General features: G+C 41.3%; 1 protein-coding gene across 1 annotated transcript in view; it reads left to right on the top strand.

The window, feature by feature from the left end:
* SAMD4A (sterile alpha motif domain containing 4A) overlaps positions 1-27,170 on the top strand; it is a 137,825-nt gene that overhangs the window by 100,899 nt on the left and 9,756 nt on the right. Inside the window, exons 5-12 of the mRNA XM_063290516.1 lie at positions 1,021-1,130; positions 2,195-2,281; positions 9,618-9,912; positions 13,035-13,120; positions 17,264-17,382; positions 18,003-18,204; positions 24,267-24,393; positions 25,213-25,296. Coding sequence (XP_063146586.1) covers positions 1,021-1,130; positions 2,195-2,281; positions 9,618-9,912; positions 13,035-13,120; positions 17,264-17,382; positions 18,003-18,204; positions 24,267-24,393; positions 25,213-25,296 — 1,110 coding nt within the window. The remainder of the gene's footprint in view (positions 1-1,020; positions 1,131-2,194; positions 2,282-9,617; positions 9,913-13,034; positions 13,121-17,263; positions 17,383-18,002; positions 18,205-24,266; positions 24,394-25,212; positions 25,297-27,170) is intronic.

Below are 27,170 nucleotides of genomic sequence, written 5' to 3'. Positions count from 1 at the left end.
CTGGAAAAGGGTATAAGGCCTCTGGCTGCCCAGTCGAGATGATACAGAAGAAACAATACTGAGCATTTCTCTGATGTTGCCTTCCAGTGCTCTGTGGTATATTCTACAGTCACTAGAATAGGCAGCATACAATGGTAGGTAAGTAAATACATATGCTTGAAATGAAAAATGTATAATATGTAAAATGTCCACGGAGAGGCTAGTTTTCTGTCATTCTTATTGCACTTACAGGTATCCATCTGTATTGGCCATATTGTATTATTTACTTTATTAGTTATATCTATTATTGCTGCACTTTCCTTTTTGGGTTTGAAAAATGTAAAAAAAAAGTAAGACGCAGTAAAAGACTACCATAGCATAATATTACGTGAAACGTCAGTAAACCAGCAAGCCTGGCTAAGTTCCAGTCTTTCTGCCTTTCCCAAGCCAATCAAGTCATTCTTTCACTGACAATTGTCTGAAAAGCGAAGGGGTGCCCTTGTCATGGCTATGGATGGTGAGCAGGAGGGGGCCCCTATCCAGGGGGGAAAACGCATGCGTAGTTTAGAGACTTTGAGCTGTCATTCAGAGAAACCCAGAACAGACCCGTCTTGAGTTTTGGGGTTTATCTGTCTGGGTTTCCCACGCTTCTTCAGTTTGGTAGGATTTCTGTCTACAACAGTAGTAAATAAAACACTAGAGACTTTCTCCTTGTCTCCGTGTGGTCTTTGCTTAGTCAGGACAGCCCTGAAGATGAACTCCCCTCCCTCGCACCCGGAACATATTTGCATTTATTCACAGAGCCGCCTCAAACGGGTTTGTGGCAGGTCCTACAGGCAAGGACTTTTATGTTTTTAATCTCAGCCTTTCACTACAGTTTATTTGTGTGTTTTATTTCTTTTAATCATTTGTATAATTATTTACAATTTTTAAAATAATTTTTGCCATTGGCCCAGGGAGCTGGTTATGGGGCAGATTATCATAATTGTTGCTCTGCTACTCTTAATACGTAATTGTCGTGTTTGTCTGTTCCACATGTAGATGTTCCTGCCTGGCTCAAAAGTCTTCGCCTCCACAAGTACGCTGCCCTTTTTTCCCAGATGACATACGATGAAATGATGTCCTTGACTGAATGTCAGCTTGAGGCTCAAGTATGTTAGATTATCTAGTAAAAAATAGCTTCTGAGTTGTTTTGGCCATTTGATGCCTAATCATGAGAGCCTAAGACCAAACAATTTAAGAGCAGATTAATTATAGTTTCTTATTAACAGTATATAAATAAATACTAGATCTGAAGGGGGAAAGCCCATGTTCTCAGTCTGACCCATTATCCTCGCTGATGGCAGGTACTACTTTAAGTGGCTCATTCCCTCCTATGGCTGAAAGAGAATGCCAACTTTACAAAAGCTTTCATAAAAGCTTTTATACAAAAGCTTTCATAAAAGCTTTTATTTGGGTTACAGCAAACTGCCTTTGTTTCTGGCCAGAGGGAGAGTGCTCTGAATAGAGTTCTTCTCTGAATGCTCTTGCAGATAGAAAAGAAGATCAGATGATACCTGTTGTTTTTTCATCCCACAGAATTACCACTTCCGTTTTTCCTGGCAGACCTCCAATCATTCTAGATCATATTTTTAGGAAGAATAGGGAAATCACTTAATTCATGCTACCAGTAGGCTTTCTTCGCTGGAGGAGAAATCTTCTGTGAATGAAAAGAGTCCATCTCTCTTTAACAACTTATATAAATAAGATTTGAATCAATTAGATTTAGATCAGGCACCTTTTGACTTGATCTAAAAGGTTCAGCAAAGTTTTCAAGCCTTGGGGGCCATAATGCAATGTACCAGAGGGCCCTGCCTCAAATGCCTGAAATCTGGTAAGATACATAAATCATACAAAATTACAGCGATTGCAACCTAAACTGTAACCTAAGTGAAATCATTTGCTCAAATACGAGAATTAGCACTCTCATAAGAACACTGGAATCTAGCAAACTTTCTTAAGATTTAATAATTTTACCAGCTTTCAGGCATCTATACATCTAGCATCCACCAATGTTAGGATGCTGGCTCCAGATTAATCTAAGTAGTTAATTGGCTAAGCCCTTTTGGAACCTCGACCCTATTGGTTGCTTCAGTCTAGAGTGATTAACTGTGCTTCCCCATCTGCACTATGTTGTATATGTGTACTAATATTGTGTTCCATGTTTCTGTTGCAGAATGTTACCAAAGGTGCAAGGCATAAGATTGTGATCAGTATCCAAAAGTTAAAAGAGAGGCAGAACCTTCTCAAATCCCTGGAAAGAGTGAGTTCTCTTCATTTTTTTCTTTGGAAACAGACAAGAGTTTGGTTGTTACTTCAGCTAAATGTACTGGTAATTAATGCTCTTAACCTCTTTGCCCACATGTATATTCCAAGTTGAACTCTGTGCTGATGAATTGCTATGAATAACATCATCACTTCCTTTCCCCACAACTGGGTTTGACTTTTGGTTTACTGTTCTAACTTTACTGCCTTCTTGCCTTCCTTCCATCCTGCCTGCCTGTCATGAGTGAGGATGGCGAGCAGGGGGCTCCCATCCAGGCTGTAAAGCGCATGCGTAGCACTGAGGAATTAGGCAGCCATTCAAAGAGACACAGATCGGGCCTGCCTTAGCCTTTGGGGTTTATATGTCTGGGTGTTTCCCACGCTTCTTGAGTTTGTTAGGATTTTCTGTTATGTAGCAGTAATAAACACTAGAGACCTATTCCTTGTCTCAGCGTGGTTCCTGGCTGTTAGGACACTGCCTTCTTTATTTATTCGTTCATTCATTCATTCATTCATTCATTCATTCATTCATTCAATATGTCTGCAGCTGCCCACTCATACATGACTAAGGATGGGTTACAAAGGGCTAAAACGTCAAGATACAAAATTCAAATAAGAATAAAAATGGCCGCTCCAGGTGGGAAGGTCCACAACAATGAACAACAAACAACTCAGAAAGAGCCAGGTCTTCAAGGTTCGCTTGTAGGACAGCAGGATCAAGGCTGCACAGATCTTGAGTGAGATGCAGTTCTAGAGGAAAGCTTCAGTCCATGCAATACCCAAGCCACAGAACACTCAACCAGGGCTACTGATAACCAAGATTACCAGGCTGTATGACTGCAGCTGCTAGGTCTTTACTTGACCACGTTAAGCATGTTGTATGAATATGAAAGCATGTTCTCCAAAAGCAGTAGATAAATTAACTGAAGTGAAATGGAACAGAAGGGGAATAAAACTGAGATGGGTACAAAAAGGAGTCTACATAAGGAAGCAGCAGATTTTGGTGGCAGCAGCTTCCCAGCCTTGGCTGATCTAAAACAAAGATAAGCAGGGTCAGACTTGGTTAATTCTTGAATGGGAGACTAGCAGTACATTCTAAGGCAGTAAGCTAGACTGGGACATGTTGTATGAATATGAAAGCATGTAGATTGGGACATGAAAAAAGCAATGGAAAAACTCTTCTGTATTGTTGCCAAGAAAATCACCTGTATGTATCCATGTAGTCACTGGGAAACAGGCTTCTCTTGAAGGAGTTTTTACCTTTTTTTAACCATAGGAATAAAGAAAAAAGAGATAAATAGAGTATATTTTTGGAAGAGATGGGCAGTGATAATAAATTTGATAGATAGATAGATAGATAGATAGATAGATAGATAGATAGATAGATAGATAAATATTTGCATGTTGCACTTCACCTAGTCTGGTGCCAGATGACCAACAAAGTTTGGGTCCCAGTTTGACTGAGAACAGCCATCATGTCTGGTATCCCAATTATTTTTGGAGTGCAGAGAGTTCGCATATGCTTATTTTTTACAGATTTTTGAAAAAAGACATAAAAAAATACAGGGTTGCCTAATTGGATCATGGCATCACTAATAAAAGTGGGAAAGAGCTTTGTCTTCCTCCACCTCCCTTCTCTCCCTCTCTCTTATAGGGGAGGGATTCAAAAAAGAGATGGTAGCTGAGGTATCTCTAGATCCATGATGGCTAGGGAATTCTGGGAGTTGAAGTCCACACATCTTCAAGGTTGAAAAACACTGCTCTAGATCACTAATCTCAAAATAATCCTCTCTTCTAGGTCTGGAAGAAATGGGGAACTGAGGCTTAGGTGGCTGTCTCCTAAGAAGTCTTGGAGAAAAAAGTAGGATTAAGGCACTCCAGCTTAATTAGTTGTACTCAGATTCTGGGTTTGAATGACATGCTAGGTCTTAGAATAACCTAATTTAGTATGGCATGCAAACTTGGCCATAAAAGATCTGGGAGAGGTAATTGCATTGGGCAAGAATTTGAACTTTAGTCTCTTGTGAGCTTATAAGCCTTTTGTACTTCTAGTATTGCATAAACACAATTAAAAGCAGGTGTTAAGTATATAGTCATCTACCCACTGTTCTCTGCTTGGACCTTTTCAGTTGCTCTGCAGGTTGTCTCTGTGTTTGGTTGGCTAACACCTCTACCATATAATGTGTATTATATTGCGGGTAATGAAGTCAGAATTATCTGAATAAATGAATGAAACCAGAATCTTGCTTTAATATTAGCTTTAAAAGACAGAAAACGGCAGACATCGAATGTAATTTCTGAGTAACTTCAGTGTCTCCTCTTGACACTGCTTTTTTCTTGTTGAATTTGATGTAATAAAATTCCTCTTTAATGGTCTTAGATACGGAACCATGAGCATGCTTTCATAGTGAGTGTTAATGTCCAAAATGGCTGGAGATCTCTAGGTTGTCCTCCACTTTATTTAAACTGCATTAAAACAATACTACTTTCCTGCAAATAAATGCATATGTAAGTTGGATTTATAGAGGCACTAAGAGTGTCATGAAGTCTTCTTAGAGTTTTTCCCGCGATATGGCAGGGTCCGCTTGTCAGAATATCCGTCTCCATTTGGCTCAGTCCAAGGCATCTTCAGGGATGGCGTTCAAGCATTCTATGTCCTCCTTAATGCGGTCCATCCACTGTTTCTTGGGTCTACCATGGGGCCACCGGCCGCCAGGGTCCAGGCGCATGGCTGTTTTCGCCACCGAGTCTTCTTTGCCACATATTATGTGTCCATACCATCTAAGCCTTCCTTCCTGCAGTTTTGCCACGATTGGCGCGACTCCCAGTCGGACATCATCGTTCATGGTGTGGTCGAATCACGCTAGTCCAAGGCACCATCGGAACATTCGCATTTCCATCACGTGCAGGGCCTGCTCGTGCTTTGCTGTCGCTGGCCAGCACTCCGATCCGTAAAGGGTGACTGGGCGCACTACCGTTCTGTACATCTTTGACTTGAGGCGTAGGGGCATCCAACGATCACACAGGACTCCAGTCACCTGGCGCCACTTCATCCAGGTAGCGCTAACATGGGCGCGGGCATCCGGAAAGCTATCGCCATCACTGCATATGAGGGAGCCGAGATACTTGAATTGCTCTACTTTCTTCAAGTCTTCTCCACCAGTGCTGATGGTTCCATCAGTTTGGGGGCCGCATTCCATATATTGCGTTTTCTTGATGTTCAGTTGAAGTCCAAATTCGCTGAGCCATTCATTCCATTGCTGCATTTGCTTTTGGAGGTCTGCACGTTGTTCATTCACCAAGAAGATGTTGTCGGCATAGAGGAGTGACCATGGATGAGGTGGTTGGAGGTCATGTGTCACAGTGTCCATGCAGAGGACGAATAATAAGGGCAAAAGCGCCGATCCTTGATGTACTCCGACACCGATGGCGAAGGGAGGCGATGTTCCCACTGTGCATCGGACCATACTGGTGACGCTGCAGTACAGTAGTTGGATCCACTGGACATAGTGTCATGAAGTCTCTTAGGCCATTATTGTGACTTATACATCTATATGTGTGGACTTCAACTCCCAGAATTCCCCAGCCAGCCATGCTGGCTGGGGCATTCTGGGAGTTGAAGTCCACACATCTTAAAGTTGCCAAGGTTGAGGAACAGTGATATGCATGTTAGCTAATTTTGTGGTTTTTCACATATTTCTCTGTGAGCGAGGTTAGGCAATTTGATATCCTCCAGATGTTCTAGTTTGGCTGGACCAGGTGAGAACTGAAGTCCAAAACTTCTGAAGGACACCAGGTTGCCTGTCTTCATAAGCTGCTCCTGTGCTGTGAAATTCTCGACCTCTGAATTTTGTCTATTTTTGAACATACATTAAGGCATTATTTTTGCTGGTTTAGTTTACTGATCTTTTGTTATTTCTAGGATGTTAAAACTATTGTTTTTAATATAGGCTGGGTTTGTATAACATACTCAGCTAATATGTGGTTGGCTCAATATGTGGCTTAGTATGTTGTGTGAACCCAGCTGTTGTGGTTAGTTCACAGTTTAATGTGTTCCATAAACCCAAACTATTGGATTAGTTCAACAAAATGGTTATATTAACTATAGGCTGGTGTGTTGTATAAACACTGCCATTATAGCTGCAATTTTAATATTGTAACTGTGATGTTATTTTGCTAACCACTTTGAATACCTTTTAGCAGCAAAGTAAGATACAGATATTTTAAATAAACACATTACAATGCTATAAAATGCTGGGTTTCCTTTCTCTTGCATTCATCTCTAGAGATGTCTTTTTGGTTTCTTGTTTCTTTGGGAAGGTTTAAAAAAGAGCTTTAAAAAGCAATCTTGAAAGGAATGTGAAGCCGGCATGAATAACAGCCATCGAAAGCTTGCCCTCCATTGGTGTCTCTAAGTCTTATTAAAGACATCAGATTTCCAAATTCCAAAATTTAATTTTGTTGTGTGTGAAGACAAACTCTCTTGCATCAGTCCTGAAGCAGTTAAACATTTTTTGATTTCTGGGGATGAGAAATGAAGTATTGTGTTATTTGAAGTATAGATCAGATGAGTGCTGTGGGTATTCCCTGCCCTTCCAACACCATTCAGAGTACAGCAGCTTCTTGAAGGCAGATAAGCATTCAGTGCAACTGTCACTGGGAAGAAAGTTTTCATGCACACAACTGTACACACATTGGCTTCTATATGACCAGAGTCTTGATACTGCAAAGACCTGGCTCATGTGAAAGCCAATTTGTGTACAGCTGTGCATGTACATGCATTGCTTTTCTTCTACAGATATCTCCACTGAACATGTAGACATGTGATATCATTGGAGGGATGGGGTAGGGTGAGGCTATCTGAAGCATCCACATTGTGAGAGCTTCAGATCGTGTAAGGCTGTCATGATGACAAAATACAGTATCAGGTGATTCCATTGCACACCACATCTGCCTTAGATCAGGAGTCCTTTGCAGTCTCTTGCCTGCTTTCAAGTTGGACCTGTTCACTTGCTTCTTTTCTCCCCAACATCCGATGGCTCCTACTTGCCCTGCTGAATTTCAAGAAGGCCATCAAAATCACTTATCAACAGGCCTTGAGGGTGGGAAAGTTAAGAGCTGCTCCTTCCTGTAATCTGGAGATTATTGAAAGTGGAGTTCTGTTTGTCCCCAGGACTGTTTTTTGTATTACATTGTTATTGGTATTTTTAATTATACAGTTCAACTTTATTTGTGTAAACAAGGTAAGTAAGCTATTCAGAGTCAGTTTTGACTAGAGGGACATACAAACCCTGTAACTAAACCAACAGAAAAATCAATAAAGTGGTCCTGCTTTGTTCCAGCATGCGAGCACCTAGTTTGGGAGAGGTAGAGCTTGGTTGCCATTATGCATTCCCATGTCGTCCAGCCCACTCTGTCTGTACTCGTGAGCAGGCAATCACAGATAGCTTTCTTTTTTTCTCTCTCTTTTTTCTTTTGAAATGTTTGTAATCTTAATTCTGAAAATGTCTATTTTCACCTAAAAACTAACAGTGGCGCTCTCATGAGATCTCACACAAAGTAATCAAAACCTCATCAGAACTTGTATGGGATTATCGGAAACAGACACAATATTGTGTGACATGTTCAAAATCTTGCTAGTGTTTCTGTGACATCTTGAGTTTTTTAGCAGTTTTGCGCTAGATTTCATGAAATGTCAGTTTTTTCACACAATATCTTACATGCCTTTGGCATGTTATATTATGTGGATGCAGCAGGGGCCTCACTTTGTACCCATTGAAATCATGTTCCTACTTTTGATCTAAATCACAGTAGATGCCCTCATTGTATAGTTAGTTTATAAGCAAGCATTGTAGCTTCAGCTTCTTTGTCATGAATACTCACATCATGAAAAACTGAGGAATAAATGGAATAGCGTGAATGGTGCAGTGTTGTAGGTTACAGAAATGTTTAGCGCTGTAGATAAGAAACAGGTCTGCTTGCTAAGATTTTCTAAAGAGAAAGGTAGCAGTAACAGAGCAGGCTACTTCAGAGTCTTTGAAGTACTTTTGCTTCTCTCAAGACAAAATATTTCAAGCTGGGGGATAGGCTTAATATTATTAAATTAAATAATTTTATTTTATTAGCTCTGATACTGGAATGAAGTTTCCATGTCCAAGGACTTAGCTCTGAATACAGAGACAGAAAACAGGAAAAATCCATCACTTTTTTTCCCTATTTACATGGAAGTTGGCCAAGCTGGAAATATGTTGATGTTGATGTAGATGAACCTTTGATCTTATACTCTTACAGGGGGTCCAACATCATGGTTTCTCCCAGTAGAGGTTGGGAACTACAACTGTACGAAAATGATGAGTTCCCATTATTTAAAACACTATCTTCAAGCTTCCTAACAAAAATGACTTAAGAATTTCTAGATTGCAATTCAGCATGTAAAGTGTTTCAAAATTAATTCTTATTGAACATTAGGAAAATCTTCCTTACAGTAAGAGTAAGATTACAAATTTCTGATGGAGGTAGTGAGCTCCTTTTCATTAGATGTGGTCAAGCACAGGCTGGACAGCCGTCTGTTAGGGATGGTTAATTTGGGTTGAATTTCATCAATCCCCACATCAACTTACTCACTTGAGGGAATGATATTAAAGGCCAAACTGAAATACTTTGGCCACATAATGAGAAGACAGGACACCCTGGAGAAGATGCTGATGCTAGGGAGAGTGGAAGGCAAAAGGAAGAGGGGCCGACCAAGGGCAAGGTGGATGGATGATATTCTAGAGGTGACGGACTCGTCCCTGGGGGAGCTGGGGGTGTTGACGACCGACAGGAAGCTCTGGCGTGCGCTGGTCCATGAAGTCACGAAGAGTCGGAAGCGACTAAACGAATAAACAACAACAACAATGGTGGAGCAAGGATTTGAACACAGATTTCACAGAATTAAGACTGTATTTGTACAACACACAATGCGTTGGTTATAGTTTTGACTTAGCTGCGTGTGTAAACTCAGTGATCGTTGTTTAATAACAAGTATTTATGGTTTAGCATTGAACCGAACCAGTTTTGATTTATTTTGCAAACCATGATTAAGCAAGTTGTGGTTTGTTGCAACATATGAACCAAAACTAAATCAACATTTTAGTGTCTTATATTATGCTGACTTGTCAGATGCTAAACATCCATTAGGTTTCTTCTTTGGTTTGCCTTTCTGGTTTATCTTATGCAAGAAAATGAGTTTTACTGATATTTCATTGATACTCATGCTTGGCTCAAAACTACGACATGATAGTGTGCTTCAGGATTTGAGATGCTCATGGGTGGGTGTGTTTTGCTACCCACAGGATATTCTAGAAGGAGGCAATCTGCGCCTCCCGCTGCAGGAGCTTCACCAAATGATCCTTACCCCAATCAAAGCATACTCTTCTCGGAACCTGATGGTGGATGAGCACAGCCGGGATTCTCAGCTGCATCGACCAACTTCTCTGATTGGCTCAGACAACCCAGGGCCAGATTGCAAGGACTCTGCCTCAGGAGGGATACAGCATCACACCTTACCAGGTTGTGAGGGAGAATCTGGAGGGGCCCCTTTGCCAGAAGGGGACATCCCAGGACACTTTACTAAAGTGATGGGGAAAGGTGAGCAGCAGGTTTACTTTTTATTCACTGTCCAGTTTTGCCTGCTGTAAGATGTTTTGCTCCATGTCATAACTATCATTGCTCATTAGCCAGTTTGTTCCAGATTAATTAATGTGTAGGCTGCCTGACTCAAGTGACTCTGGACAGCTTACAACTAAAAACCAACTTATTAAAAGGAAAATGCTACCAACTGAAAGAGCAAAGTACAGAGAACCGGAACAAACAAAGCAAAACCAAAAAGGTGGCTCCACAGTCATGCTGTCCCCAAGGCCTTAGCACGATTCAGAGAACAGAGTGATGAGGATCTGATGCAGAAGTGCTCAACCTGCGTTTCCAGAATTACATGCAGCCAACCAGCCAACCCAGGAGCATCTACTATGGGAAGACCAACAGGACAAAATAGTGGGTACAACCACCATTTTCCCCCCCCTTGATCCCCCATAGTGGATGTGCACACTTTACCACAAGGTTTGAGAACCTCTTCTCGTATTGCCCAGAACTGACTTGCTGGGATTTTTTTTTTAAAAAAATTGACAATCTAGCCTAGCAATTTAGGATTCCCTGGTGTGCTCCCATCCAAGGATAAAGGAGTCCATCCCTGCTCAATTCTTTCCATATCACTCAAGGTCAGCTAAGTGCTGCCATCTGTTGTGACCCATTCAACTTGAATTAAATTTAATTGTAAATTAAATTAAGTTTTTGTGAGGGCTTCTTCCATTTCTTTCTTCCTGGTCTCAATTATTTTTTGGAGTGCAGCACTCCATACAGAAGTAAGGATGGTCCTTCACTTGAAAAACCTTGATCTAATAGAATTATATAGTTGGTAATTCCCCTCCTCCTCAGATCCAGTTAACAACTTTAATACCAGTAAGTTTAAATATTGGATCCAATTTTTATTTTTGTATTTTGTTTTGCATATTCTTTTACTGTACTGTCATTCTGTTTGCCTGTATCTGAACATTGCCATTTCTCTCTCTCCTCCTTTTCTTCCTTTTTCTGCTCCTCGTTCTGTCCACACCAGGTAGTCCTCAATTTACAGCCACAATAGGGACCAGAAAATTCATCATTAAGTGGTGTGGTTGTTAAGCGAGGCATCACGTGATCACATCCAATTTTATGACATTTTTTGTGGCAGTCGTTAAGTGAATCATGCAGTTCCCCATTGATTTTGCTTGTCAGAAGCCGGCTGAGAAGGTTGTAAATGGCGATCACATGACCCCAGGACGCTGCAACCATCATAAATACATGCCAGTGGCCAAGCACTCACATATTGATCACGTGACTGTGGGGACACTGCGAGGGTTGTAAGTGTGAGGACCGGTCATAAGTCACTTTTTTCAGTGCCATCATAACTTCACAGTCACTAAACAAATAGTCGTAAGTCGAGGACTACCTGTATCCAAAAGGCATTTGGCATGATTCGTATTCACTACTGATCAAACTGTAGTAAAGATTTCACATTGATCTTGCCTCCCTCCATGGTTGCAGCAACAGCAGCATTCAATAGAGGCAGCAAAGCATCAGTCCAGGGCAGGCCGGCATTTACAACTAAAATTGACTCTAAATTCAGCTGTGTTTAGAGTTGTTTGAATTCAAAATGTAGAGCATATGTTTTGCATACAGTCTCAGGATCAGATTCTCAGACAGCAGAATCTTCCGTAGAATCACAGAATGTATTGCATTGGAACAGCCTTTCCCCTCATGGTCATCCAGTCCCATTGACTGCAGTGCATGGACCTACTAAACCATCTGTGACGGGTGGCCATTCAGCCCCTTTTTGAAGACATCCAAGGAGGGGGAGTCCACCATTTTTCTAGGGAGACTATTCTCTGCTGCTTTTTAGCTCTTACAGTCAGGAATTACCTCCTAATACGCATCTCCTTTGTTTTGATTTCAACTCAGTTTCTGTCCTTGGTTTCAACAAAGAATAAATCTGCCCTTTCTTGCATGTGACAGCTTTTTAGATATCTGTAGACCTTTGCAAGCTAAATTGCCCAGCTTCTTTGACTGTTCCTCACAGGGCTTGGTTTCTATCGCCCTGGTAGCTGAATCTGTTCCAGCTTTTGTGGCCCTTTTAAGTGCAATGCCCAGAACTAGATATTAAACTCCAAGTGCAGTCCAACCAGGGCATTTGGATAGCTACTCTCAAACATAAATTTCAGGTAGCCCTGATGGTCCATTAGAAACAATAGGTCAATACATTTAAAAGATCAAGAAGTGCCGGATGGACTTCTAAAATCTCCAGAAAAATTATTCTGGCTATGCATGCAATGAAACAAAGCAGCACCATTTTTGCCTTTTGCTGTCCTATCATGCTGACTTATCAGGCCAAAAGATGGGGGGAGCCTGGAGGAAGAAAGCTGGTCTAATTGGGCCCATGGGCTTCAGCATCCCTAGAGATGCAAGGACTGTAGCAGAGGCAAACATAAAATGCAGAGTCTTTGACAATCAGACCTTAATGCCTTTGTTGACAAATATTAGGTGGCCCATCTGCAAAAGACTTTTAGGACTTTAAAGCAGCTCTGCCATCAAGATGTGCTGGATTACAGCTCCTATGATTCTTGGTCAGTTTGCCCCATGGCTTTGCTAGCTGGGGATGGTTGGACTTGTAGTCTAACACATCTAAAGGGTACTGTGTTGCGGAAGACTAATCCAGATATCAAGATTAGCCCTCTATGGATTCAGAATCTGACTCAGTATGAAGCAGCATATTATGCTCATACCTGCCCCCTGATGGCAGTGATTAGGTTACATTATTCCATGTCTGTCCCATCCACTCAAAGTCCTTCATGTGGCTTTTCCATATTGGAGCTGGAGAAGCAGGAAGCCCAGCTGCTTCCTTTTTATAAATAGACCTACATGGAATAATTCCAGATTGACGCCACAGTAACAGAAAGTAAAGGATAGAACAAAATAGAAGAAGGCATGAATGGAATCCAGCCTGTGTGTGTGTACGTTTGTTATTGACAGCTGTTCCATTGATGGCAATTCTTTTCAGGTCACCACAATGAGGGCAGTTTGAGTTCATTCTTCAAAAGACTTGTAAAATTCTCATTAATCTTAAAGTTTTTGGATGATGATGATGATGATGATGATGATGTTGTTGTTGTTGTTATCTGCAGTTTGCACCCAGCTCCTTGTCTCCAGACCTGATGAGGAGAATATAAGCTCCTATCTGCAACTCATAGACAAATGCCTAATTCATGAGGTGAGTCATTGTAGGGGGGCTGAAGGAAGGGAGATAGATGGGTTGGCAAACTTGTTCTCTTCCCAATTCTTAAAGAGACCTGCTGGATTTCCTAGATATGCAAATATGACTATTTCTAGCACTAATATTGGCATGGGTGTGGCTTAGTGACGGAGTTTCTGCCCTGGATAAAGAAGTCCCAAGTTCAGTTCCTGCCCAGCCAGATAACGTTGGGAGGACTCTGATATAAATCAATGAAAACCCATTGCCAATCATTGTAGAAACAGTATTAAATGAGGCACCCATATTAAGTGAGGAAATGGAGTAGATGATTTCTAAGGATCCTTTTTAGTGCTTTGCTTCTCTGTTAAGCTTCTGCTTTATAATAAGCAGACTAGTGAAACAAACACCTTTGGGTATAACCATTATTAATTTGCAATAACAATTAGCAAACATTTTCCTTATATGGCTATAAATATTCTGGAGTCTTTTCTCTTCCCCTCAGTTAATAATAATCTTTCATAGGTCAAAATGTTGTTGCCCTGATCTTTGCCTGTGGTCACTCTTGGGCAGAAACACTTCCTCACCCCTGTCTGGTGCAACTTCTCTTCTCCTATTTTGGCATTTCTGAACTACACATAGCTTGCTGTGACTGGCTTCTGGCTTCCAGAAAACTTCAAAACTTTGTCCAAACTTTTGATGTTTTATATTTATCAAGTAGCATTAGCATTTATAGCCATGTGGCATTGAAGAGAGATTCCATAACATCTGGAGTAGACCAAGTGACCAGACAACTGGTTAACCTTAGCCTGCTTATCAGCATCTCATCTCATCTCATCTCATCTCATCTCATCTCATTTCACTTTTCTTTTTCTTTTTTTAAGAGCAAATGGATCATACTATCATCTGCTATCATCTTTGCCCAGGCTCATATTTTAAATATAGCTGGAGCTGACTATTAAGGAAACTCATTTGTTTCAGTCCAATCTCTCATGAAGTGCTACTTTTATTTTCCCCACAAATGTTTGCAAACTAAGCCTGTCCTTTTACAATAGTGTAACAATGTTTATTCCACCTGGCCCTTTCCTATTTATAAAGGATCCAGTGAGTTCCCACACTGCACTAAGCTATGGTTTGTTTAACCATAATTTCTTAACTAAACCTAAAAAAGGTTCAGAGACGGTGAACAAATTCAGCAAAAGGCAGCAAGGATGATCAAAAGGATTAGAGACTAAGTCCTATGAAGACAGATTGAAGGAGCTGAGGATGTTTAGCTTTGGGAAGGGAAGATTGAATGAGGGAGATGATAGCACTCTTCAAATAACTGAAATGGTGTCATAGAAGAAGGCAAAGATTTGCTCTCTCATTCTAGAATGCAAGAGATGGAATAATGGATTTAAGTTATAGGAAGGCAGGTTCCAGTTGAATGTTAGAAAAAAGTATTTTCTAACAATAAGAGCAATTCAATATGAAATGGACAAAACATGCAAGCAAAATGTGCTGCTTGTGGTTGAAGAGTGCACTGCTAAAGTTGGAAGTAGTAAGGAAGAAAACATTGTTGGCACAGAAATGAAGCAGGAGAACAGCTTAGCAGTTTCTGCCAATCAGTTATTCTGATTGCTAACCCAGTCTTCAAACAACCAATACATGGACATGAACAATACATGGAATACACAGAAATTAAATTGATTATATTATTGGTACAAGTAAGTGGAAGAGCTCACTTATAATAGTAAAGATATGGCCAGGGGATGACTGGAACAGATCACACGTTGCTCATGTGCAAGTTCCAAGTCAAGCTAAAATGGAAGTCAACTAGTTTCCAGAATATATCTTGAGCATATATCCACCATTTTGAAGGAGAACATTGGGAATTGCTTTGAATTCTTGAATCATTGATAGAGAATCAGAGAAACTGTGGAATAAAATCTAAGATGTTGTTAAGGATAAATGTGAACAGAAACTGCCAAAGATCAAGAAACAGAAGAAAGCAAACTGGATGTTAGAACAAACAGTGGAAATTGCCAAGAAGAGAAGCCACAGCCAAGAAAGACAAAAACTGCAGGAAGGAATGTAACAAAGAATTTCAGAGAGCTATTAAAAGAGACAAGAAACAATATTACAATGAAATCTGTAAAGACATCAAAGTTGAAAACAGACACAGAAAAACAAGGAGTCTTCCAAAAGATCCCCAAAGTTAGAGGTTCCAGTCTTGCCTTGGTTTGCTAAAAGACACCAGTGGACAGATAGTAACTGATTCCAAGATCAAACAAAGATGGACAGAGTATGCAAAAATTCTGTACAATAGAGATGTCAACATCCAAGATATCTTAGAAGATCATCCCTATTTATAAGAATCTCTAGTACAGTAAGATGAAGTTAGATCAGCACTCTGGTCATTACCAAGTCAGAAGGCTACAGGAATTGACGAAATATTTACAGAAATATGGCAAGCAACAGAAGAAGAAGAATTGGTAAAGATTCTAACCAAACAATGTTAGCAGATCCAAACAATAACACAGTGGCCAACATACTGGAAGAGGTCAGTCTAAATACCAATAACACAGGAGACTTAAACAGTGTGTGCAAACTATTGTATAATGTCCTTAATTTCATATGCTAGCAAAATAATGCATAGGATCATCCAACATAGATTGGAATCCTACATGGAAGGGGAGATGCCAGATGTTCAAATTGGTTTTAGAAAATGCCAAGGAACATGAAAAGTATTGTTGATGCATACTGGATAAATGAGCCAGTTTGGTCTAGTGATTAAGGCAACGGGCTAGAAATCAGCAGACTAAGAGTTCTAGTCCCGCCTTAGGCATGAAAGCTGGCTGGGTGACTTTGGGCCAGTCCCTCTTTCTCAGCCCAACCCACCTCATAAGGTGGTGGTTGTAGGGAAAATAGGAGAGGGAAGGAGTATTAGGTATGTTCGCCACCTTGAGTTCTTTATAAAAATAATAAAGGCAGGATAGAAAATAAAATTAAATAAATAAATGAGAAAAGCAAAGAATACCAGAAAAAGTCAATATTATAGAAAAGCCTTTGATTGTGTTGACCATGTCAAGCTGTGAAATGCCCTTAGGAAAATGGGAATCCCAGAACATCTAATTGTCCTCTAAAGTTGGACTTTAAAGAAGCAGGATAGAAAGAGTATTAATGCTTTTGAACGTTGGTGTTAGAAAAGGTATTTGATGGTATTCCTGAGAATACCATCAATAACTTAGAAAACAAACAAAGGGATCATAGAACAAATCAATCCAGAGTACTTGCTTGAGGCAAAATGACCAGGGTCAAACTATCATAATTTGGACCCATTATGTGAAGACCTAGCTTTCTTGAGCAGTTTGTAACATGGGAAAGACGGAAAGAAAGAGAAGAAGAAGATGACCAGCACCAAGTGGATGGACTCAAATGCAGTGGCAATGGGTGCACCGTTGGAAGACCTGAAGGGTCAAGCTTGGGACAGATCAATCTGTGTGGTTGTTAGCGGTTGACACTGACTTGATGGCACATCCCGCCATCTGTTGGAAGTGCTTGAATCTGGATTCCTGCACTGAATAGGGATTGAACTCTGTGGCCTAAAGTATGCCTTCCAGCTTCTTAATCATGCTAAGCCAAATAGAGGCAATCAACATTATGGCTTAGTGCAATATGTGAGACCAGTGTGTCTGAAATGTTGATCCTGTGAGAACCGTAAAGAGTTTTGCTTCTATCAAATCCACATGAACTAGTGCTTGGCAACTGGCATATGGAAAGAGCAGTAATGGTGTCAGAAACTTGGGGAGAAGCTGTTTCACAGCCCCTCCATAGAATGACGTGAGGATCACAAGATCAGTGCAATTCACAGCCTCAGCATGTGGGGATTCCCTTCAGTGATCCTCATTTGGAGAAATGTCTGTGGCTCAATTTGTCTTTCTCCAAAGCGTAATTAGTTTTACTGAAAAATACAGATTTCAGACTTAGAATGTAAAACTTGCCACTTGAGTACAGTGGTTGCTTTTAACAAGGTACTGCGTTCCACTCATTAGTGAGATGTTTTACTAACAAGCCGATGATGATGATGATCACTTGTGACTTTTTCTTCTAATCATTATTCTATTTTGTATGTTTACCCCCTTTTCCCTTCCCTCCCCCCCCATAACTCCCTGTCTTGGGCAGGCATTTACAGAGACACAGAAGAAAAGACTGTTGTCATGGAAACAGCAGGTGCAAAAACTATTCAGGTCTTTCCCTCGCAAATCCATCTTAGATCTCTCGGGATACCGGCAGCAAAGAACGTAAGATTGGGGCTTCATCCACGGATTCAACTTGTGGGAGTGCCAATGCTGCAGAGAGTGTATGACTGTTAGTGCCGTGGAACTAGGCCTAGAGAGCCGGTGGGTGGGAGGCACACCCCTCAAGTCTAGGAGAGAAAACTGGGGCTCGTGGTTGCCCAGGAACAAGCCCAATCCAGCCTAGCAACTTTTACGCTTCCACTGTGCCTGGAAAATATGGTGGGTTGATCGATTTGTGAGCAAGTGATAGACTTGGGGTGAGAGTTGGAAGAAATCACACCTACAAAATTACTAATTTCCAGATTCTTGACAGGCGCATGGTTTTAGTTCCAATTAAATGATTTGCAGTGATTTATTTCAGTCATTTCAGCACAATTCTGTAATTCTGTGAACCATTATTTAATTACAATATTTTAAAGTGAATTTGCAATGTCCTTAGTTTTAAACAAGACAATGTGCAAGGTCTTCAGCTTCAAGGCTCTGGTGACAGAAAGAGGGAGATTGTGGCACTTTCAAGATTAACTGATTTAATATATATCCTAAAGAGTGAGGGGTCTGTGTGGGGTTTATAATATAGGAGGTGAATTGCATTGGGTTGGATTTGTCGGATCTTGTTTTCTCAGCCGAGGTTTTGGCCAGTCAAACTCCTTACCAACAGCTGGATCTGCAGGTGCAGGAATGGGCAGAAGAAACCTACGCCAGTTCCAAATTCCCTCCCGGAATCTCCCCCCCACGCGGCTGGGGCTTTTGGGTCCCAGTGGCCTCCTAGGAGCCGGCCAGCGCAATGGAGCTGCCAATCCCACCATCTTAAAGCAAGGAAGACAGGTGTGTATCCGTCAAGTCGTGGGTAGTTCCTCAAAGCCACTAGCCTGACATAAAATGAGGTAGAAAGAGTTAGTGCAAACTACAGGGAACTATTTCAAAAGTGAGGTGGCTGGATCCACCCTCAGTACAGATTTGTCCAATGTTGTCACTGACCTCTTGGGATTTTCTGTGACTGAACAGAAACATTCTATCTATCTATCTATCTATCTGATGGGACGCGGTGGCGCTGCGGGTTAAACCGCTGAGCTGTTGATCGGAAGGTCGGCAGTTCGAAACCGCGCGGCGGGGTGAGCTCCTGTTGTTAATCCCAGCTCCTGCTCACCTAGCAGTTCGAAAACATGCAAATGTAAGTGTCCTATGGACAACGCCGGCTCCAAGGCTTAGAAACGGAGATGAGCACCGCCCCCTAGAGTCGGACTCGACTGGACTTTACGTCAAGGGAAACCTTTACCTTTTATCTATCTATCTATCTATCTATCTATCTATCTATCTATCTATCTATCTATCTATCTATCTATCTATCTATCTATCTATCTATCTATTTAATATAGCTGCCCATCTTGCAAAACAAGCAATTCTGGGTGGCGTACAACAAAACTAAAACAATAATACCCAAAACTATTATCATTATTAATTATTTTAAAAACATTAAAACTATAAAACAGCTAAAAACAAACAAACATAAAAGAGTAAACAAAAGGATGTTAATAATAAATGGAGTCACCTCACTAGTTCACCTGTCCCCTGGGGTCTCCAGGCCTGCTGGCATAACCAAGTCTTGAGGGACCTTCAGAAGTGATGAGGCCAACCTTACCTCAGGGAGAAAGTTCCACAGCATAAAATAAAATAAATAAAAATTGTGTGGAACTACGTTAACAGGTTTTGCTGCCACAAGGTGTAGTGATGATCACTAATTTTGATGACTTAAGAAAGGATTTATACAGGCCCGTGCAAAGAACTCTGCCAAGAGGTGTCCAGCCACATTAGCTAAATAAAATTGCCTGTTTTATAAACTTACAGATCGAAGTGTAGTATATCTTGCAAATGTCAGTGTTGGGGCAAACAAAAAAGGAAACATGCATCCATGATACTATCTCCTTGGGAGCATCTGGCTGGCAGTTGTTGAAAACTATCCAGTCTTTAATCTTTCCCAAGAGGGCACTCTCCAGAAACAGTGATGTTTAACTCCCAGAATTCCCAGGCAGGGGCTCTGCTGGGCGTTGTAATCTCTGCACACGTGCATGTGCCAGTTTGGGGAAAGCTGGTCTAAAATCACAAGGCAACCTCTGCAAGTGTTGAGAGAGACACACACACACAGGCACAATCCTGATACTCACATCTTGGAGAGCATCCAAGTCCATGTATGGATTCAGATTGTGTAATTTTTTTTTTTCTTTGATGGAAAAGAAAAATTATTTATCACTCATCTAAAGTTCCTTTGCACTCTCTTTCCAGTTTCCTTCTTGGACTAAACTGAAAACTCTTACATTCAATTTTTAGTTCAAAAACAAAAAATGAAAGAGATCGCGCTGGCCAAAATAGTCTGAAGGCATTTCCTGTTTTCATTCTCTTCGGTGCTGTAAAGAGGTCCTGTAAAGGGGATGAGGGTTGCTGAGGGAGGAAAAATAAAATGCTTTGAGGGCAGGAGAGACAGGCCATGGTAGGGATTGATGTTCCTAGTCCTGCCTGTTCAAAAAGCAAATGCAGCATTTGGTAGGTTAGAAAAGATTAGAAGCAATTGTGTGAATTGTAGTAGTTGCAAGTTTGGTGTACTGAACAGTGGCCTGGTTCACATATAATACTAAATTATGATGTCAGTGTTACAAATTGCTGTGCTGTGCTCTCCTCCACCTTTTCCTTTCTAGCCCATCCCTGATGAAATTGGAAGATTTCATTTCCATTTTCAATCGACTGTGGTTATACTCTATATTTGATTCCAGTCAGCTTGGGACTAGTACTAATTAAGAATTAGGAGACAAACATACCAAACCATGGTTAATTATGAGCTTATCTTCCCAATCATAGTTAAGACTGACTATTATCCTCAGTCAGACTGAATCTAGTAGATCACTCAATTGAAAACAGTAGTAAAAACTTCCAGTTTTCTCCCCTTGGGCATTAGTAGGAGGTAAGCAAGACTGGAGCCAAGCAAGAATGAAGCCAAAGCTTTACCCAAATTCATTCCTATAGGGTTACTGTGTCATAGTTTGATTTAGTATTTACACATACTCAAAAGAAGCCATTGGGTGGACTCACATAATAAGCTAAGCCTTAATGTGATTGATGTATTATTTAATTCAATTTAGCTGCTGCCAACTCCAAATCAATTCTGGGCAGCTCACAATATAATCAACCATAAAAACACAGTACTGTACTAAACAAAATGGGATCCAGTCGCTCTGTGCAGAAACATAGACAAAAATACATCCAACAAGGGGCTCCATCCATCTTAACCCAAGGTCTGATCTTCAAGGCTTTATGGAATGCCAGCAGGATAGGAGCCACATGGATTTCAGGGGATCCTTCTAGAGTTGTTTCCTTCCGGCTCACTGCATTGGGCTATCGTGGATCTAAATCTAATAGGAGGAAAGGTTAGAGCACATATTATGAGTGGTTGTGCTGTGTATTATCAAAAAAAAACAAACCATGAAGTCAGGCTATTTCAAACTAACTAGTGGTTTAAAGCCGACAAGAAAAATGCAAAAAAAAAAAAATCAGTTATTTAAGAAGGATTCATGGATTTAACTAGTATCTCAGGTGTCTCAGAAACTGAAAATGCTGCTGGTCCAAACAATGTTGTTAACAAATGTTGTAGCTGTAAATATTGCCATTGGGTTATATCTGATAGGTGATATTAATCTCTTAACATGGTGTATGTTAAGAATTCATCTTCATTTTCATCATCTATCAGTTGGTCCAAAGTCAATATCCCACTTCCATCCAATTTTTCCATATCACCATCTTTTCCCCAATTTGTAAAGTTGGGTTTCCCCATAAAGTCAATTTAGCGTGGGAAAAAGGGTTGAGCCTTTTTTTTTTATTAGACATTCTATTCCATAACTTTTTAACTGACGTAATTGTTTCCAGAGATACTAGAGTTTTAGTGTATTTAGATCCTAATGCTGTCCATCCACCCCAAGGTGCTATATATGTATATTCCAAAGTTGCCCAAATTGGAAAATTAACACCAATTGTTGACTTCCAGCATTTAATACTTGACAATAGGTAAGCGCGATGAGATAGCTCCAGATGTGGAAAACAGAAGTGAGGGTTTGTGTAGGGTGGGAGGTCCTTGTTTAACTGGCGGTGCTGAGTGCCTCTGCAGAAGCACCTCTGGATTTAGGGGGTCCTTATGGTTGGTTGTTGGTTATGTATGTACTGTATGGTGGGTGCTGCAGGCTTGGGCATGTGCCAATATAGGCAGGGGAGAGGGGAAGTCTCTGGAGGGTTGCAGGTACTGTAACATCTCAGTAGTGACAAGGGGAGATATGATGGGAGACCAGGGGCAGGCCACTCTTGGAGATTGCACCACATGTATATTGTCCCAGTGGTGCATTCCAGCCCCTCAATCCCATTCCCAGGTCCCAGTCAACAGACCTTCAAGCCCAGAGCTGTGGGCGGCTGCTGCTGAAGACCAGGTCGATCAGTAATAAGGCCGTCCTCATTCTTGACTTGCTCGTGGATGAGAGGGCTGACCTGGCGTGTATTACCAAAACCTGACTGGGACCAGAAGAGGGGCCTTTTCTGCCTTGGCACCTGCCCTATGGAACCTTCTGCCTCCAGAGATTTGATTGGCCCCAACCTTGCTGGCCTTTCGTAAGGCCTTAAAGACCTGGCTCTGTGCTGAGGCCCAGGACCCCAAGTGTGTGAAAGGACCTAACTCCTGGCTATGTGGATGGTGGTTGGATTTCTCGGCTGCTGTGTATTTTAATTTTTGTATATGCGTTTGCTTTATTTTTATTATTGTTCGCCACCCAGTTATTGAGATGGGCAGCTAATTGATAACAACAGCAACGACACCAACAACATAGCATTCATTAAATACTTGAAAGGATGCCACATGAGGTTCATATCTTGGCTGCATCGGACATTCTTTTTAGGTCTCAGCACATCAGCAGCTGGACATACTCTCAGCTTTAATCCATTCACATCATGGACACCAGTAATACTTGTACTTACCTGCTGTTATTCTCCCAAAGCAGACTGAATATTTTCTGGGGAGAGAGGGAGGTGTCATCTTCCAGTATCATGTTAACATTGTTCTGGTTGGGAATGTCTGTTTGTCTGCCCATAATGAGTGACCTTTCTGGAAGTGTAAACTTTCTATTCAGTGTAAACTCCCAACATTATAGTTCGTAGCATTGCTACAAGGTGAAGGGGAGAAATGACCGCATTCTTCAAAGAATGAACAGGTGTTACATAGAAGTTCAAAATCTGTTTTCTTTCTTTCCAAGTACAGGATGTGGAGTAATCAATTTCAGTTACAGGAGGGCAGGTTCTGACTGAATCTGTTAAAAACTTCCTAACAACAGTTTTGAAGAGGAACCAAGCATGCAGAGAGATTGTGGGTCCCCCTTGTTGGATGTGTTCAGTCGGAGGCCAGAGAGCCATCTGCCTGGGATGCGTTAATATGGATTCCTGCACTGAGCAGGAAGTTGGACTCAGTGTCCTAAATAGCCCCTTCCAACTCTGTGATTTTATGAGAGTGCAAGGGCAGAAAATTGGCTTTCAGGATTTAGAGCAGCCTTCCCCGACTTCTTGCCTTCCACATATATTAAACTATCCTATATTGGCACTCCTTTGCAACCAGCATATTCCTGCAGCCTGGCATCAAATTAAAAAAATCAAACATTGGCAACATCTCAGGCATCACACCTAGTTCAGCTTTAAGGGAATGTCTGAAGACAGGTGATTACTGGTCACTTTTCTAGATAATCTGAAACAAGATGTTTATAGGAGGGTGTTACTGTTTCTTCCCCACCCAGATCCCAGATCAAAAGTTATGAAGTACTGTAGCTGAGAATAGTAACTGGTTCACAGAGTATAGTTACCACTTGATGCCTGTTAAATCATATGATTTATTCCAAACCTTCCCATTGCATCTCAAGCTGTCTCAAGATTAAAAGGGGCCCCTTGGCCCCTGGTTGTACTTCTCTCTGGGTACACAGCAGTCGGGGGTGATCCAGTGCCTCGGCTTCCTCTGTCTATTTTTGTCCCAGGCTCAAAGGTAAAAGAGACGGCTTACCAGAGGGTGGAGGAAGTCAGTGGCAGCAGCACTCATGGCACTTCAGTGTGGTCCAACCAGCTGTCATTGAAATTGTCCGTAATGTCTTGGATACAGCCATTTTATGAGTGGCCACCCAAGACTCATTAGAAGAAAACCAAAAGAGGAAATCTAGCTAATGGGTGTCAAGGGCCCTGAGCAGCCACACAAGGTTATCCCTTGCTGGTGTTAACCCTATCTGCACCTCAGGCACTGGGCTTCTAGCAGAATCCTTGCTGCCTCCCTCAACAATCCAAAAAGAGGGACACGCAGATATAATAACATCCGTTTTGGGCAAATGCATTTGAAGGAGGTTCTGTGTGGTGGATTTCAGTGCTGCCGCGGATTCTCAGGAAGGATGGAGCACATTCCAAGGAGATAAGAGGAGTCACAGTCTGGACAGCATTGATGGGAAAGTGAAGAAGTTCAGGGTGGCCCTGCCCTAGAGTCTCCCCGGTTATTTCCCCTTAGGTTAGTTAGGATAGCTTTCGCCTGGCAAGATTCTCTCTGTATGGTGAGAGCACATAAAGAACTGGAGTTTGGAATACACTGACTCGTCACTGTTCTTGGGCTGGCCCTGACATTCTGCCTAATTACAAATGGGTGGAAGAGTTCCTGAAATTAACTGTTTTGCTGCCCCCTTCCCAAAAGCAGGGCAATTGTTTCTTTTCTGGTAAAATCCAGCACACTGCCAAATAGGTTCTCTGTGGCCTTCCGGTATCATTCTAGGGATTATATGTTGTTTCTACATTTATGGCTTGCCTTATTTTAATGATGCAGACTTCTTGTCTCCCCGTAGAATCTTTGGTTTGCAAATCCAGGGGGAAGTAACAGTATGCCCAGCCGAAGCCATAGTTCTGTGCAAAGGACCCGCTCGCTGCCTGTCCACACCTCTCCGCAGACAATGCTTATGTTTCAGCAACCTGGTAAGTCCGATCTGTTTTCTTGTTTTCCAGGGCTCAGTCACCCTCTTATTTCCCCACTGAAAGAGTGTTGAACCTGTGAAAAGTATGGCTTGTTAACAGTTCCTTTGGGAAAACATTTAAACATAATGATTTGACAAGACTAGAAAGGGGTGAATTCTTCCCACCACACTCTCATGTCAGATTGAATTAGAAATAAGCAATTCTCCTTGAACTGGAAAAGATCACCTTTAATCTCTGGACTAATAGTCATCCATCATGATGTGTATAGGGGGTACTTTTAGTGCTGTGCAGGAAAATTATCTTGCATTTTTTGGTATCAGTTCCCATTTAATTTGATGAAACAAAATTTCATTGCATTTACTGCAGAGGAATTGAGAGTTTTGATGAAATTCTCTGGGTGAAATGTGGCATTATTGAACTTAGTTATGAGATGGTCAAGAGGTACGTGCAGTAGCCCTGGCTTCCCACTTTTCTTTTAATTCCTGTTGATGTTTTTTTCCTTAATTAGCATCTTTGGTAGATGTAGGTATTGCAAGGGGTTGGAATATTACTGTACACCACCTTGGCTAGAGTTAATCACCACTTGGTGGTGGGATTGTACCATCTTCAGATTGCTTCAAAAGTATCTGTCCACTGTCCCAGAAAAATCAAGAGAACTGCTGTTGAGCCTAAAATGGGAAAGTCCTTTTTTTCCTTAGAAAAAAATTCTCATTCCTTGCAATAGCTACACCCTAAAGTCCTCTTTAGTTACAGGAGAAGCCTTCCAAACCATTGCAGGGTTCTCATTTGCTGTACTTAGTCCTCTCATTATCTTTGCAGAGTTCCAGGTCCCAGTGACAGAACCTGATATCAATAATAGGCTGGAGTCCTTGTGCCTCAGTATGACTGAACACGCCCTGGGAGGTAAAAGCTGTTCCGCTCAGATTAAAATTGCATCAAGCCCTTCTGATATTGTGACCCCAAATCTCAGACTCTTGCTAGCTGGGCGATAGGGATTTAATATTTGAAAGCTGCATATATGCCAACACATTATTCTCTCTCACTTTTGCCATCAGAGTTGTTAATTTTTGCAGTTTCAGACTTTCCTTCTCCCTCAGGGCACATCAGCAGCTGGACATTAATTCAGCTTTAATCAAACCACATTAGAAGCATTAGTGCTACTTGTACTTGTCCTCTGCTCTTCCCCAGTAGCTCATTCGGTTCCTTCCAACTAGAGGGCTCATCTTCCAGTTTCATGTTGACTTTGTCCTGGTTGGGAATGCCTGGGTTTTTCTGACAGAGTACTGGAGTGCGTTGCCATTTCCTTTTCTAGCAGATCATATGTAGTCTGATTCCTCATCTATTACCTGCCCATTATCTATGTCCCAGGTGGGCTCTGAAGCATCCGGGTCAAGCCTTCAAGAGCTGATCCAGAGGGACGCTTTATCACTTGAGGAAGTGACCTGCACAATCCTAATATTTTTCATAGTTGTTATTGTTATTTTCCATCCCATCTACTCTATGAGCTTTCTGCATCACTTACAAGAAGAGTAAAATAGTGTAGAGTTAAAACACAAATTAAAAGCAATCAAGGGTGTCCACAGGGTGTGGTCAAAAAAGTTAAAACAGTGGCCACAATGGTGCAAAAACTGCTTTTTTTGATGTGTCATGCATTAAAGCAGACAAAGCTTTTATCAATCCAACATAGTCTCCATCTTCACTTTTGTACCATACCCTGCAGACCATCATGAAAGCAATAATTATAAGCAATGGTTGCTAAAATCAGTAAAAGCAGAGGAAGTCCAAATAGGAGATAACCAGAAGATGAATCAGAATTTTAGCATGGGACAGAAAGGAGATGAGACTGATGGTTTTTATGTTCGTGTTACAAATTGATATAAGGGCAAATGTATTTACTCCTCGTATGTGAAAATGTCTTGACACCTTCCTGTCTTCTAAAACAACTTCAACTCCATTGGTAGAAGGGGAATTTTAAAAATCCTCTTTTTTGCAACTGCTTTAAAAGACATCTTGCTGAGACATTTCACAAGACTTCATTCTCTGTCCATTGTTTTTATTCTGAAATGATCAAGCAAAGATTGTGCTTTACATAACATCTTAAAAAGAGAGAAGAGGGTTGAAGAGTTTGGATTGAATTTAGCTTGTTCATTTTTTTTTCACATGAAAGCTAAGCAAGATAGGGTGCTTTCTTTCCATTAGGAAAAACAGTAGAAGAAATGAAACCTGAGTATCAGACCCATGGACATGATTGTTTGACTAGCAACATTAACAGGGAGAACCCTAATAACTGGCCCAGGAGTAGGAGTGGTGCTGATGAAAGATAGTTGTGGGACGGACTGCCTCTGTCCTTAACAAAACCTGCTGTGTCTCCACCATGTGTGCCTATGTAACTTACAAGCCGCAGCCTTACCAGCAGACTTCAGAGGTATTTCCTCTGTCTCATTCCTGCACTAAATGGAGAGCATTATGCAGGTTTGTGAGCTGGAAGGAGGGGCGGCAGGAGATGAAGTTTAAATTGACAGTGGCTCCTTTCCATTTATTTTGCCTTCTTTGAAGTTGTCCGAAGTAGGGCCACCAGATCTAAGCTGCAAAAAGAGTACTATAGATGACTACTAGATAATGTTGAACACATTCAGAAAACTTTAACTCCTCTGTCGTCATGTGGTTGTCCAGATTTTTGCGGCCTAGATCTATAGCTGTACTTCAAAGACAAGAAGGGATACACAGTAGAAACTACTGAGAGATATAGACATGGTTCGCACACTAAGACATACTCT

The sequence above is a fragment of the Candoia aspera genome, chromosome 1 (assembly GCF_035149785.1).
Source record: "Candoia aspera isolate rCanAsp1 chromosome 1, rCanAsp1.hap2, whole genome shotgun sequence".
Lineage (NCBI taxonomy): Eukaryota > Metazoa > Chordata > Lepidosauria > Squamata > Boidae > Candoia > Candoia aspera.
The sequence above is the reverse complement of the archived record's forward strand: the minus strand, read 5'-3'. Positions and strand labels throughout refer to the sequence as shown.